Below are 15,291 nucleotides of genomic sequence, written 5' to 3'. Positions count from 1 at the left end.
ATATATATATATATATATATATATATATGTATATATATATATACATATATGAGTTATTCTTTTAATTTTTGAGTGATTATGAATATTCTACTTTTATAGTGATTCTGGGATATTTTTTAAAAATTAATATAGTCCCTACTTAGTCAAATAATATTAATGTTTAAGAAACAATGATTTTTTTCTGATTTCAACAGTTTTAATGAAGTCGATATCAGCTGACAACAATATATCTGGGTGATCAAATGGTCGCTAGTATTTATCTTGTTTTCTCTCGTTCTGTTATTCATTATATAAATTTCTTACTTAATTTGTAATGTATAATTTGATATCTAGTATAATTAAAATCAGATATTTTTGCAATGTCATCGGATAAGAACTAATCTGAAAATTTAAATCGGTACCACTGCACTAAAAGTTGATAAAAAAAATTATGTTTTAATGTATGCCACAAACAGACATTCACTGTGGCCTAACAGCGTTTAATAAAACAGCAATTATGTTCAACATGATGCTTTCTAACATGACCTTTTTAAGCTGTCGTGCGCATACATGGGAAACTCTCCAAGCTAATACATCATGTGCGTGTCATCATTTCAGCGTCATTGTTTTGTCCACCGGCATGAATTATGTGCGTCAGGTTGGTGAAACTTAAACGCAGGACAAACGCATGTCGCACGACAAACGCATGTCGCACGACAAACGCATGTCGGACGACAAACATATATCGCTGTCTCGATACTAGGTCAGTGAACTGAGATGTGCTTTTGGTACAGGACTAGACAGCAGGGGGTGGGGTGGGGATGGGAGGAGGGGGATATTTGAGAATGAGGGTCGGGGTAAAGTGGGATTATGAATCGTGTGTCTAGAGTAGTTGATGTGTCAACTGTCCACGACTTAATTTTAGAAATGTGAAGGGTTCGTGTGTAAATGATGTGCGCACGCCAGGAGTCTGTGTGTGTGTGTGTGGGGGGGGGGTGGGTAATGTTGACCGTCACGATGAACCTACGTGGGGGGGGGGGGGCTTAAAATAAGCCACTCTGTGGCTAACATCACCACTATGTTTCTAACATAACCACTGTGGCTAACATCAACTATGTGGATTACATCACCAATGTGGCTAACATCATCACTTATTGGCTAACATCCCCACTATGTGGTTAACATCCCCACTATGTGGTTAACATCCCCACTGTGGCTAACATCACCACTCTGTGGCTAACATCCCCACTCTTTGGCTAACATTACTCTGTGGCTATCATCCCCTTTCTGTGGCTAACATCACCAATGTGGCTAACATCACCACTGGCTAACATCACCACTGTGCGGCTAACATTACCACTGGCTAACATCACCACTATGTGGCTAACATCACCAACCTGTGGCTAACCTAACCACGTTGGAAGATCTAGCTATATGCAACTACCTAGATACCCAAACGTATATTTTAATTTTAATATGCCGAATTCACATACGCTAATTTCTTAAATTTGTGTGAATTTCATTCCATGTGCAAAAAATAAACACTGCATCTTTAAAAAAAAAAATAATCATTTGGTAACTTAAGAACGTGTCTTGTCTGTACTGATACCATACGTAAAGTGTTCTCTGGAACTCGCCTGGAACTCTGGCACTTGACACCCAGCTCGGCAAGTGCCGCAGATAAGCGACGCTGAGAACAAAGACGAGCTCGCTGCACGCCCGTGATGATTCACTCACGCCTCACGTACATCAGAGGGGAGAGTATCTGAGACTATTTCACAGGTCTGGCCGTCTATAGAGTGATTCGCACCATGTGGCCGTCCATGACGATACTTACATTACATGGCCGTCCATTGCGAGATTTGCATCAAGTGGCCGTCCTTAGCTAGACTTTCATCATATGGCCGTGATATATCATTTCGTTTAAGTACTCGCATGAAACATGATTAATGGAATATAACAATTCACAGCAACAATGTGACAGAAAAAAAACACAAAGAAAATAAGTCACACTATAAAAATAAAGAAGTCGCTAAAATAAAACTTATAGCTAACTTTTAATCTAATTAAACATTAAATTAGTCATTAAAAATTCATTTAAAAGCTAATGTAGTCAGTTTAAAAAAAAAGTAAAATGCTAAGATTAATTAGTAGCGACATTCGATAAGTCGGGTGAGCGATACTCACGGAATGTTTACAGTCATTTAGTCCAATCAATATTCAACTAACGGGTAGGAGAAATGTGATCGCGTCATTTACACCTAGACCGTCTGACCATTTACACCTATAGGGTCTTACCATTCATACCTAGAGGGTCTCACCATTCATACCTAGAGGGTCTCACCATTCACACCTGGGCGGTCTCACAATTCACACATGTGCCGTGAGTACTTCACACCTGAGGTGAGCCATTAACACCATCGGTCGGTCAATAACGGACACGAACACTTTGTCCATCAAGGAACTTAGTCTGCCTATCGTGCTTTTCGTTGTAGGATTGAGTTGGTGATTAGGTTTGTATTGATAGATCAGTGTAGTTCCTGAATTTAGTTTATTTCTCAATTTTTTAAATTTTATTTACGTTGTCTATTGATTGTAGACTACTTAGTAGTAAGTTAAGTTTTGTAAGTTAAGTTTTATTAATTCGGTTACTAAAATAAAATATATGAGATATTCTGTTTTTTTTTAATATTTGATTTTTTTTTTAATTTTTAAGCTTTTCATCAAACTATGTAGAATCTACTAATTCTAATTTATGAACACCATGCTCATATCATGATTTTCAGTTAAATAGAGCATGCCTTAACTTAAATTGCCGTTCTTTATTATTTATTTTGTGTTGCTTTTTTCTATTATTCAACATAAAATGTTAGTTATTTTTAAGTATCCCCCCCCACCCATACACACTCACGTACACAATAAATGAAATTATATTTTGTATAGTTTTGCCTTTTCTTCTTCATTAAAAATCCCTTGAAAGACTGAGTATTAAAACTACATCTAGATCTAGTATCATTTCAAAATTATGTTACAAATTGAAATTTCCCTTTCAGTTGAATGTCTGTGCGTGAGAACGTGTCGCCGACATGATGGATGATATATCCACTGGAAAAGATGTCGTATCCAGTAGTAGGGATGTCGTATCCACTGGAAAAGATGTCGTATCCATCAGTAGGGATGTCGTATCCAGACTAAGGGAAGAGAGTCGTAGGAACCCTTTGATCGAGGCCATAGTGTCGTACGACGAGGACATGGTCAGGACGGCCATTACACTAGAGGAGCTCTGCACTATGAGTGCAAGGTCAGGGTTGTAGGACAGTAGGGCAGTAGGACATGATAGGACATACGTTTATTTGGATATACAGTAGGACATGATAGGACATATGTTTATTTGGTTATACAGCAGGAGATGATAGGACATATGTTTATTTAGATATACAGTAGGACATGATATGACATTTGTTTATTTGGATATACCGTAGGACATAATAGGACACATGTTTCGGATATACAGTAGGACAGAATAGGAGATTTATTTTTTCAATACATATTAGAGCACAATAGGACCCATGTTTTAGGGGTCAAAATATCAGAATAGGACATATGTTTTTTTTGGTTATACAGTAGGGCAGAATAGGACAAATCTTTTGGAAAAACATGGGTCACAATTTTTGTGGAAGTGGGAGGGGGGGGGGGGGGGGTAAAAACAGTTACTTTTTCCGAATCCAACGAACCATTAAGAATATGCAATAAAGTTCACGTGTTTTTGTGACTTCTGCTTTTACTTTACCTTGAATCAGGTACCCATAAGAACTGAATCGACTCTGGCACGTCCTAGGGACGCGACACTTTAGAGAAGTCCTGTGTTCTAACGTTAGATTATGCCGTCCCTCTATAAGTTGGGGTTAAGAGATTTCATTTTGTACGATATATAAGATATCATTTCCAATACAACATGCGGATTCCTACATTACTTCATCTTTTCCCTTTTGTGCCCAAGACACATAGGGCCGTACGTTACTTGCTACTCATCAATGTTACCCAAACGTTTTCAAACAATCGGATCGAAAGCTCTAGACGAACAATGGCACTAAAGAAAAAAAACACGCACCCCGCCTACCAACCACACTCCCTAGAATCTCATTCAACAACAGCCCACCGCCCACCACTCATCCTCCCCCTCCTCTCCTGTATCCGCCATTGTGGGCAACATTATTTCCCCCCAGCTGATCATCGACTGCCCGCGTGTGGTCCTTCGCTGGTCAAGCAACTGCATAGCTATAGGGCAGTAAACAAACCACTTCAAGACTTTACACTTTCAGACTAGGCGGCCTTGACACAGGGTTTTAGCGATAGGCAGAGGCGTAGCGACCCTTCCCGGCGCCCGGGAACAAACTTTTCGATTTGCACCCCCCCCCTCAAACTATCGATTTGCACCCCCTCTCTCAAATTTCGATTTGCACCCCCCCCCCCCGTCAAGATTTCTATTTGCACCCCCCTCAACCTTTCAATTTACTTTTCCAACCCATTTTGGCGCCCCCTAAGTTCGGCGCCCGGGACCATATGTCTCCCCCACCCACCCCCCTCGCTACGCTACCGCCGTTAGGGGGGCGAGAGGAAAATGGTGGGTGGTAGGACACCTCTATAGCCCCCCCCCCCCCCCGCCTTACCCCCAAATTAATGTTGGCTCTAGTTAAGTCATAGATATATGGGAGTCATTATGACGTTTTGAAATGCTATCATTTACTAAATAATGTGTCATGAACCATTTTTTTTTACTTAAATGGTTGCATTGTTATGAAATACATGTAGGGGCCTATATTTGAATTGTTTTACACACACCCAAATAACAAAAAATGCGGTATTAGCCAGCACACACACACACACACACACGCACGCACGCACACACACACACACGCACGCACGCACGCACACACACACATACACACAAACACACACAAACACGTGTATATATATATATATATATATATATATATATATATATATATATATATATATATATATATATATATATATTAAAGATATGTGTAATATTTATTGAAAACATTGCTATAACATAAATTTGCCCAGGCAGCCATTTTGTTTTTACTAACTCTTGCCCGAGGTACTGTAAAAGCTACGGCTGCCTCTAGTCGATAGCCACTGGTCAGTAAACAAACCACTTCAAGTCTTTTCAATTTTAGACTGCTGGCGCTACCCAGTAGCTCATTGTTTATAATAGCTCTAGCTTAACGTTATACTGCCATTGTAAGTGTAAATGGAGGGGGGGGGGGTGGTCAAACCTTTGACTCTCCACTCCCCCCTTGGCTACGCCACTGTAGTCGTGTGATGACCTAAAGACGTAGACTCCCTGTTGCAGGTTTGCCTACGTGTTGAAACAGGAGGGCGTCCTACCCGGCGACTACGTGGCGTCCACCCTGCCCGTATCACCGGAGGCGGCCGTCGTCACCTTCGGCATCATGTTCGCTGGCGCCGCCCCCGTCAACCTTGACCTTTCTTTTAAAAACGGAAGTGGCTTCACTCACGTCATGGCCAGGTATGTGTATTTGTTGAACATTAACACTCAACATTAAAGGTAAACCCTAACACAAAACATTAATCCTATATTACTTTTTTGCCGAAGTTAACTTAAAAAAAATTATTAACGTACTTTCATATCTGCCTTCAGAGGTGAACACTGTACACTGAAAGTGAACTCACTTAAATAAAATTTCCCTATCTGTTATTAATTGTCGAAGGATCAAATTGTGACAATGTGTCCTAGTCTTTGAACCTCTTTAACTATCCATTTTAACACGGCAGATAAAAAAGTCCTATAACATACAATTAAATAATATTATGGTCCAGAACGAACAACCACACTGACCCCCATCCACTTTATTAGTGTTGTTAATTATAAGCTACACTGTTTTATAAATACTTGCTTTACTTTAATTTACAAATTAATAAAGGAAATAATAACTTTCTTCAATAGTTATTTCCCTTGACAGAACCAAAGCTCGCCTGGTGGTTGTCAGGGACGCCGCGTGGGACAATGTCCTCAACTTCCTGTCTCCCTATACCACAATCCCCAGCGACGAAACAACTCCGTGGGCTGACCTTGATCTGAAAGTGCTGCCCCATTTAAAGCGGATGTTGTTGGTTCGTCGGTCAGGTATATTAGCGTCCCTCGGTTGTTGCTTCTTCCTCATCACCTTTTCAACTCCCAATTGAGAATAGGCTATTTACATTTTTCCATGCGTTTCTGTCCTTTAATTTTTCCCATTTCTTTCAACTCTTTACTCTAATATTTACGCTTCGTTCTATATCTCTGCGCCATATGTTTTCGAGTCTCGCTCTTTTTCTCAATTCATTGTCTCTGGTAATATTATTTTCTGATTTTCTTAACCCATATTATCCCAAGGTCTCAAATTTTTTAAATTTTTTGATATGGTTAAGCTTTTGGGCACTGAATGAAGGAATGACTATGGATTTTTTTTAAAAATCAATACTTTTTTAAATATCGATTTTTAAAAAAACGTCCCATAAATGGGACGCTAGCAACGAACGGCCCCATGTACATTTATTGAAACATAAAATCATTTATCACGAAATATGGCTAATCACGCGAAAATTAAGCTGTATACTGATTTTGTATTGTTAGACCAATGATTACATTGTTTAGGACAGCAAATAATACTGATAATGATCAATTGGGTTAGCCATACCATGGTCTAAAATGGAGAAATTATGTTCAAAAGTCTAGTTTTCTTTCAATCTAGCATCCATCAAAGTGAACAACACTTGGAAATAAGTAAAGCTGTGACTAGTACATCTAATTATACACACATGATCAAAAATATTGTTATTATTCATCGAAACTGTAATATAATTAAATATAAATAATTGATTTTTTTGGGGGGAGTACTTGATATTTTCAGGGGTGGGGAATTAAATTTCAGGGGAAGGGTGGACATTGGTAAAAGTATGTTTTGTATATAAATTCTATTTTGTTCTGGGGGCAGAGCCCCCCCCCCCTCCTCCGAAATGATGCCTGAAAGAAACTCTGCCCTCAGTGAATTTGCAAAAGATGATCCGGTCGTTCCAGATGTCATCCAGCCATCTTCTCTTTTGTTACCCTCGCTATTCCCCCCCCCCTCACAGGCGTACATTAGGAAGTCTGAGGGGTGGGGGTGTGCAAATCGAAAGTCTAAGGGGGGGATGCAAATCGAAAGTCTGGGGGAGGGGGTGTGCAAATCGAAAGTTTGTCCCCGGTCGCCGGGAAGGGTCGCTACGCCTCTGAGGGGCCCACTAACACTTTTTGCATAGGGGCCCAAAAATCCTAGCTACGCCACTGCATCAGACATCTTATTTCTAGGGCACAGATCCGTCTCTGGGGGCTTGTATTGAGTGTTCATGGCTCTCATCCATGTATGCACCTCACTATGCGAACAGCTCCCAATCTAACACCAGGAATCTCCTTAAAAAGTTAACAAAGTAAAACTGGTATCGGGAACCTTTGGAGGGAAATATTATTGGGGCATGACAACCGTACACAGCTAATTCACATTTCTGCTATATGTAGCTTAAGCTCTCTTATATGAAGAGAGTTAACCAACCCCCATGACTGAATCATTTCACCTAAATCGTGGCCATTGTTATTATTCTGTTTTGTTATAATTTTAATATCACGCGCTAGTAAATTTACAGCAATACTAAATTAGTTTGTATTCAATGGTATTAAATACTTCAATAAGTGTTATTCTGAAAACTTAAAAATAAAATGTAAGTTTTTCAATATTTGCAATTTTTTAAATACAATAATATATAAGAAAATATAGCTCAAGGTCATAATTAAATATCTATAAATACTACTTAACACCCCAAAGTCAGCAGTTAACAAAGTCAACAATTGTTTCACCATAAATAACCATTTAACATGAATATTTGCATCTGTGTTTCTCGCTAGTGTCCAATAAATGTGACGTTTGTGTAACAATCTACATGGGGCCTTTCGTTGCTAGCGTCCCACTTATGGGACGCTTGTTGTACACTTGATATAACCAAGTAGTAAAAAAAAATTGTTATTCTTAAATTTTTATCAGATAGAAATATGGTACTGCTACAAGTTTCAAATGTATTTTGCACTTAAAATGTTAATATTTTAGAAGATATGCATTTTCCTGTGCGCATGTTTTCTTTTTTCCGCCATTTTGACAAGTCCTGCAAATCCGGCTCTATAACATTTTTCTAAATTATTTTTTTTCACAAAACACACACAAATTCAATAGTCTAGCCATTTTTAAATACAATGAAACATAATTTGTGTTTTAACTAGTTTTTAATAAATTTTAGCAATTTTTTTTGCAAGCGTCCCATAAGTGGGACGCTAGCAGAATATGGGTTAATGTATGCATTTATTCTGTCCTTTATTATACTGTTATGTTATGTACTTTATCAAATCATTTATTATGAATTGTTATAAATTATATAAATTGTATTTCCCCTAGGCAGATATTTAAAGATATAAAAGATTGTAGTTTGATCATGTCCCATGTCTCTATCGCCTGCTTACAGTAGAAAATATTAAATCGTAATTTCAAAAAATACCTTCAAAAATAATATACCCTTATATTTGAAACCTACATGTATACTCCATGTTGTACCCATCTCTGTTTCCTTAACGTTGTAGTCAGGTAAATTCGTTAAATACATGTTTACATTCATCCATAACTTTTAACTTATTACTTATACCCAACATCTAACACAACCTTTCTGGTAGACCTAAGGCAGCTGTCGTTTGTTGAGTTGCTGAGGGCGTCGCCTGATGAATATGTGTACGACGGCATCAACTCGGAGATGGTAGCGTTCGTTCACATGACCACTGGGTCGCCCAGCGAGTTTCTCAAACTAACGGAGATAACTCATGGAAATGCGCTCAGTCAGATGGAGATATGTGAGTTATCTACCTTTAAGTATTGTATCTTGGCCCAGCGAGTTTCTCAAAGTAATGGAGATAACTCATGGAAATGCGCTCAATCGGATAGAGATTTATGAGCTATCTACCTTTAATTATTGTATCATTTCCAAATCATAGTATTAAAAGGACATATTTCGCTCCATGCTCTAATACTAAAAATAACATCTAGCAAAAATATAGGCCCTATATATATATATATATATATATATATATATATATATATATATATATATATATATATATATATATGTATGAATATGTTGTACCTATTTCTTGCAGTGAACAGTATTACCCAGGTCCCACACACAAAGTTTATGTACATCAACCCGTGGTTCTGGTTGACTAGTCTACCACGTGACTTCCTGTACGGAGTGACGAGGGTAATACCGGACCTGTGGCGTACCGTTCACGGTAAGTGGTTACTATAGGGCAAAGTACCATACGGGTAGAGCAACCTGCAGGTTGAGTTTCCCCGTGTTATGAAAATCTCTATGGAAAATCTTACCCTAAAATAAGTTTACTTAATATTAAAATTAACTAAGGTTTAGTTAATCTTAAATTAGAATCCATTCTATATTAATATGCCACATTAAACTATATTTAAAACTACTTGTAACGGTATTCAAGTTATCGTGTTCACAGACACACATACACACACAGACTCATGGACAAAATTGCAAAACTATGTTTTTTCCGAATCAGGGAGGTGTAAAACTTCGAGATTTTTTTAAATCTCGATTTTTTTGCACGATTACCATACTTGCTCTATATTTCGTATACGAGAAAAAATTTAAATTTACAATCACAGTTTTAAACTTCGAATCTTGTGAATATTTTTTTTCATTGAGTTACTTCCCCTACATGTAGATTATCCGCGAATGCTGTGCAGTATCATAGCAACAGAGGACGTAAAACACGCGGACATACAGCCCGTCTACGTGGTGGAGATGCTGAGGTATATGGACCCGGGGGTACAGGAGCCACCCCTCGATCACCTGTTCATAGGTCAGAGGATTCTTCTGGAATTATTTCCTCTTTTAGGTGAAATACATCAAGTTAACGTTAAAACCTACTAAACCCTAAGTTCGACTATTGGCATTCTTACAGAAATTAGCTTTAAAATTTAGAATACCTGACGCAGAATCCACAGTTACATCCATAAATACACTAAATCAAGCCACAGACTTTACCCCCGCTCATCCCTGTGTCATCTTTTATGACATTATAAAAAAAAAATAAATCCGAAAACTAGATAAACTCTGATTATAAATCTAATTAAAAATCAAACGATTGAAATGGATTATACCATGTGCGAGCAAAGAAGACTAAACTCAAATCTAACCAAACAGTTATCAATCATCCTTAGCAATATTTATAGTGTAGCCTACGACTAACAGAAAGGTGACCTGTGTCTCATCTCTCCATGACCAGCCGGTATGCCAGTGACTAGGGCAATGTTGAACTCTGTCAGGAAATTCGCCAGGTCCTTCAGTGTCGGCTACGGGAGTCACGAGACCGGCATGATCAGTGCCTTGAACTTATCGGCTGATCAGATCGATCAGTACCAGGACTTCGATAATGGCTTGGTTCTACCAGGTGGGTGTGGTATGTGGGTGTGTTCTACCAGGTGGGTGTGGTCTGTGTGTGGGTCTTAACACTGGGGCCAGATCTATGTGTAGGTTTTACCAGGTGGGTGTGGTCTGTGTGTAGGTTCTATCAGGTAGGTGTGGTCTGTGTGTGTGTTCTACCAGGTGGGTGTGGTCTATGGGGCGGTTCTATCAGGTGGGTGTGGTCTGTGTGTGGATTCTACCAGGTGGGTGTGGTATGTGGGTGGGTTCTACCAGGTGGGTGTGGCCTGTGGGGCGGTTCTACAAGGTGTTCGTGGTCTGTATGGTGGTTCAACCGGGTGGGTGTGGCCTGTGTGTAGGTTCTACCAGGTGGGTGTAGCCTGTGTGTGGGTTCTACCAGGTGGGTGTGGTCTGTGTGTGGGTTCTACCAGGTGGGTGTGGTCTATGGGGCGGTTCTATCAGGTGGGTGTGGTCTGTGTGTGGATTCTACCAGGTGGGTGTGGTATGTGGGTGGGTTCTACCAGGTGGGTGTGGCCTGTGGGGCGGTTCTACAAGGTGTTCGTGGTCTGTATGGTGGTTCAACCGGGTGGGTGTGGCCTGTGTGTAGGTTCTACCAGGTGGGTGTAGCCTGTGTGTGGGTTCTACCAGGTGGGTGTGGTCTGTGTGTGGGTTCTACCAGGTGGGTGTGGTCTGTGTGTGGGTCTTAACACTGGGGCCAGATCTATGTGTAGGTTTTACCAGGTGGGTGTGGTCTGTGTGTAGGTTCTATCAGGTAGGTGTGGTCTGTGTGTGTGTTCTACCAGGTGGGTGTGATCTGTGTGTGGGTTATACCAGGTGGGCGTGGCCTGTGGGTGGGTTCTACCAGGTGGGTGTGGTCTGTGTGTAGGTTCTACCAGGTGGGTGTGGTCTGTGTGTAGTTATACCATGTGAGTTTTGTGGATGGCGTGACCTATCGGTTGAGAACTACACTGCTAAACTTTAAAGTCTCAAGTTCAAATCCGGGCTCAAATCAGTAAATGTGCTTGTGTCCACTTAACTCTGATGGGTACCTAACTTTCGTTAGGAAAACAAAGGCGGCTTGGCAAAGTGCTGCCCAATTTATCTTCTTGTATGCCGAGGTCATTGAAATAGATTAACTCTACTTCATCTGCCTCACTTGTCTTAACATTGTTCACAATGCGTCTTATTTTCCAATAACTCGGAAGTGAGAGTAATTCATAATAAGGATTGCGTCCCTTTATTAACAATCGTAGGTGTGCAGATGAGACTTGTGGACGAGAACTGGCGAGACGTCAAGATGGGGGAGAAGGGGAGAGTACTGGTGAAAAGCCGCGGTATGTTCCGGGGTTATCCTTGTGATCCGGAAAGGACGGCGGAAAAATTTGATAAAGATTTGTGGTATATGACGAATGATGTTGGTTATGTTGATAAAAGGTGAGTGGGGTGGGGGACCGTAGGGTTGGGGTGGCGGACGGGGTGTGGAAGGTCGGTTGCGGGGGACGGTAGGTGTTTGAGGTTGGGGACGGTAGTTGAGAGGGGTGGGGATGGTAGGGGGTGGTGGAAGGTTCGATGAATTGGGTGGGGAACGTTAAGAGGGGGGGGGGTGATGGAAACGGTAGGTGATCAGGGTAAAAAAAAGGTAGGGTGCGGGACGTTAGGTGTGTGGGGTGGGGAATAGCATAGGATGGGGGACGGTAGGTATGTGGGGTGGGAAATAGCATAGGATGGGGGACGGTAGGTATGTGGGGTGGGGAATAGCATAGGGTGGGGGACGATAGGTGTGTGGGGTGGGGAATAGGATAGGGTGGGGGACGGTAGGTGTGTGGAATAGTATAGGGTGGGGGACGGTAGGTGTGTGGGGTGGGGAATAGGATAGGGTGGGGGACGGTAGGTATGTGGGGTGGGGAATAGGATAGGGTGGGGGACGGTAGGTATGTGGGGTGGGGAATAGGATAGGGTGGGGGACGATAGGTGTGGGGGGTGGGGAATAGAATAGGGTGGGGGACGATAGGTGTGTGGAATAGTATAGGGTGGGGGACGGTAGGTAATTGGTGTCAGTTATGGTAGGTCAGGGGTGGGGGGCGGTAGGTGAGTGGGGTGGGGGCGGTAGGGGTATGGTGGGGACGGTATGGGTGGGCCACGGTAAGGGGGTGGCGGATGGTAGATGAGTGGGGTTTCAGGACGGTTAGTGAAAGGGGTGGGGATGCGAGGTAGTTGGGGTAGGGGCTGTTGGTAACTGGTGGTGAGGGCGGTAGGTGAGTGTGGTGGTGGTGGTAGGTAAGTGGGGTGGGGGCCTTGATATGATATCATTGAACAAGCCTTGGGCCGAAGCAAAATATCTTTAACAGTAGTCCTGTTCTTCCTATTGTATGTCCCAGCACTGGTCACCTGTTTGTTGGAGGTAGAATCGATTCCATCATCCTACACGGCGAGTACATGCTGTATCCGGCATGGCTGGAAGAGATGATCGCAGCCCATCCGGCAGTCCAGCAAGTCGTGGTGGTGCCCGTGTTGGATGACGTCTTGTTTCATGCTGTGGGGGCGTGTGTCGTACGGTAAACACGTTGTTACACTACATCGTCTTTGTGCGGTGTACTGTAAACACTTTGTTACACTACATCGTCTTTGTGTGCTGTTAATATTTGTCACCCCATATCATCTTTGTGTAATGTAAACATTTCGTTACACTGCATCGTCTTTGTGTGATGTAATGTAAACCACTGGCGTTGCGAGGCCGGTATCACCCGGTGCAGCACTTAATGGTGTCACCCCCCAGAGGCGTAGCGACCCTTCGCGGGGACAAACTTTCAATTTTCGATTTGCACCCCCCCCCCCTCAAACTTTCGATTTGCACCTCTTAAAAGACTATTTAACACTCGAATTAATCACTTAATTTAGTTGAATTATCATTTTTCTCTATAATATATTTTGCAACTTTTTGCCTTGGTGTCACCTCCCTAAATGGTGTCACCCGGTGCGGTCCGCACACCCCGCCCCCCCCCCCCCCCCCCTCGATACGCCTTGGCTGTAAACACTTTGTTACATCTCATAGTCTTTGTCTGGTGTACTGTAAACACTTTGTTACACCACATTGTCTTTGTGTGGTATACTGCACATCTATATATTTACTTATTGTACAAAGTCCACCATCGTTACATACCGCTGAATTGAACATACATGTAACTCAAGTTGAAGTAAAGTCCATACAATTGCATACTAGATTTTAAAATTTCATCTCCACTTTATTGCATGTTTTGTTAATGAGAATTTATAACATATATACCACGTATAACTCCCTGATCTTTACTTATTTATTTATACAAGTTTATTTAGTTATTATATAAACAAGTATAAGCTCTATGATCATGAGATTTACTTCGCTTATTTTTAGCTTGAATAAAAATAATGAAGCTCGGTACCCCTCTCGAACCAGAAGCTGATTTGTTTATCAATTCTCGTCATATAAAGGGATTTTGTGATATGCAATATGTTTAGCCACTTTTACATTACCCAATACAAATCAGGTATACCCATCAGAGCTGGGTGGTCTCATGGAATTTATAAGAAGTTTAGTCCCTGAACCGAACTCGAGACTTTCGGATTAGTAACTGTTTTGTTCTACCGTTTGACCACTCGGTCCTCCTTTTACTCACCCAAATCTCTCACGTTTTCTCTGTGATACAAATGTTCAAAGAACGTTAACTCACCAACAGGAAAGACAACTCCCACGTCACTAAAGACCAGATCAACCAAACGATCGCACAGTTTGTTTTTGCTGACCGTGAGTCGGTGTTCCACGTCACGCACGTGTGGTTCGCAGACGACATCCCCAGACTAGCAGACGGCACAGTGGACAGGATGCGTGTGGCTGATTTACTGCAGGATATCGCGAACCGCGAAATGTGCTAAATAAAAGTTAGGCGTCATCACACATGACTTGTATCCCCTTCCGACACGTTGTACACATGACATTGATTATTGATTTTTTTCTAAATAAAAACACAAACACATTTTAATATTGCTACATTTTCTTTGTCGTCTTTTTACGGAACATTTTATATCATCTACCTATCATAGCGACAGTGAGATATTTAATTCTTTTCTGTTTTTGGAACTTACAGTGTCGGAATGCCTTGGCTTATTAATGGCTTTAATACCACCCATGGTAGTGAACGTGACGTTGGTGCAGGTGTTTATTATTTAAACCAGACAAAAGTAATATTAGAAGAACGAGAATTTCTTGGCCTATTCTATTACTACCAATCGTTATAGATTAAACTTTCAATTATTTATAAATTTTGTGTTTACCATAGTTTAAAGTTTTCTATTTTAACATTTAAAAACAAATCTACTAAACTAAAAGTTATAAAACACACATCTATACATATTATTATATAATTATACATATCTATTAAGCTTTTAAAAAAATTAACGGCCAGTATTTTATTTATGTGACAATTAAATACCATTATATTTGAGAGCCTTTTCAAAGAAATTAATTTTAGGTTATTTCCCTTAACAATATTTGACTTTATAAATGGGAAGTAGGCATTTGTAATTTCTTTTTTCTGGTATAGGAGGAGGTATTGTAATCGTAGAAAAAAATTGAAATCGACTTCTTGGCGCTTTACATCCTACTAATTTGGAAAAACTCATTTTTGCAAACGTGTCTGTATGTATGTCTGCATGTGCGTTTTTATGTGTATATGTGAACACAAGAACTGAAATACCGCTTTATTTAGGTTGACGAAATTTCACACATCA

General features: G+C 40.7%; 2 protein-coding genes across 2 annotated transcripts; both read left to right on the top strand.

Moving 5' to 3' along the window:
• Nucleotides 1-3,065: 3,065 nt before the first annotated feature.
• LOC131957009 (uncharacterized) lies at nucleotides 3,066-6,213 on the top strand. Its single transcript, XM_059321701.1, has 3 exons — nucleotides 3,066-3,280; nucleotides 5,360-5,536; nucleotides 5,991-6,213. The coding sequence occupies exons 1-3, from the start codon at nucleotides 3,066-3,068 to the stop codon at nucleotides 6,211-6,213; spliced, it is 615 nt and encodes a 204-aa protein (XP_059177684.1).
• Nucleotides 6,214-9,837: 3,624 nt separating this feature from the next.
• On the top strand, nucleotides 9,838-14,436 carry LOC131957008 (uncharacterized). The gene is made up of 5 exons (XM_059321700.1): nucleotides 9,838-9,964; nucleotides 10,391-10,555; nucleotides 11,781-11,961; nucleotides 12,906-13,082; nucleotides 14,241-14,436. Exons 1-5 carry the CDS (start codon nucleotides 9,838-9,840, stop codon nucleotides 14,434-14,436), a joined length of 846 nt encoding a protein of 281 aa, XP_059177683.1.
• Nucleotides 14,437-15,291: the final 855 nt, after the last annotated feature.

Source organism: Physella acuta, unplaced genomic scaffold (genome assembly GCF_028476545.2).
Source record: "Physella acuta isolate Inbredline_101_S28 unplaced genomic scaffold, ASM2847654v3 ptg001195l, whole genome shotgun sequence".
Lineage (NCBI taxonomy): Eukaryota > Metazoa > Mollusca > Gastropoda > Physidae > Physella > Physella acuta.
The sequence above is the reverse complement of the archived record's forward strand: the minus strand, read 5'-3'. Positions and strand labels throughout refer to the sequence as shown.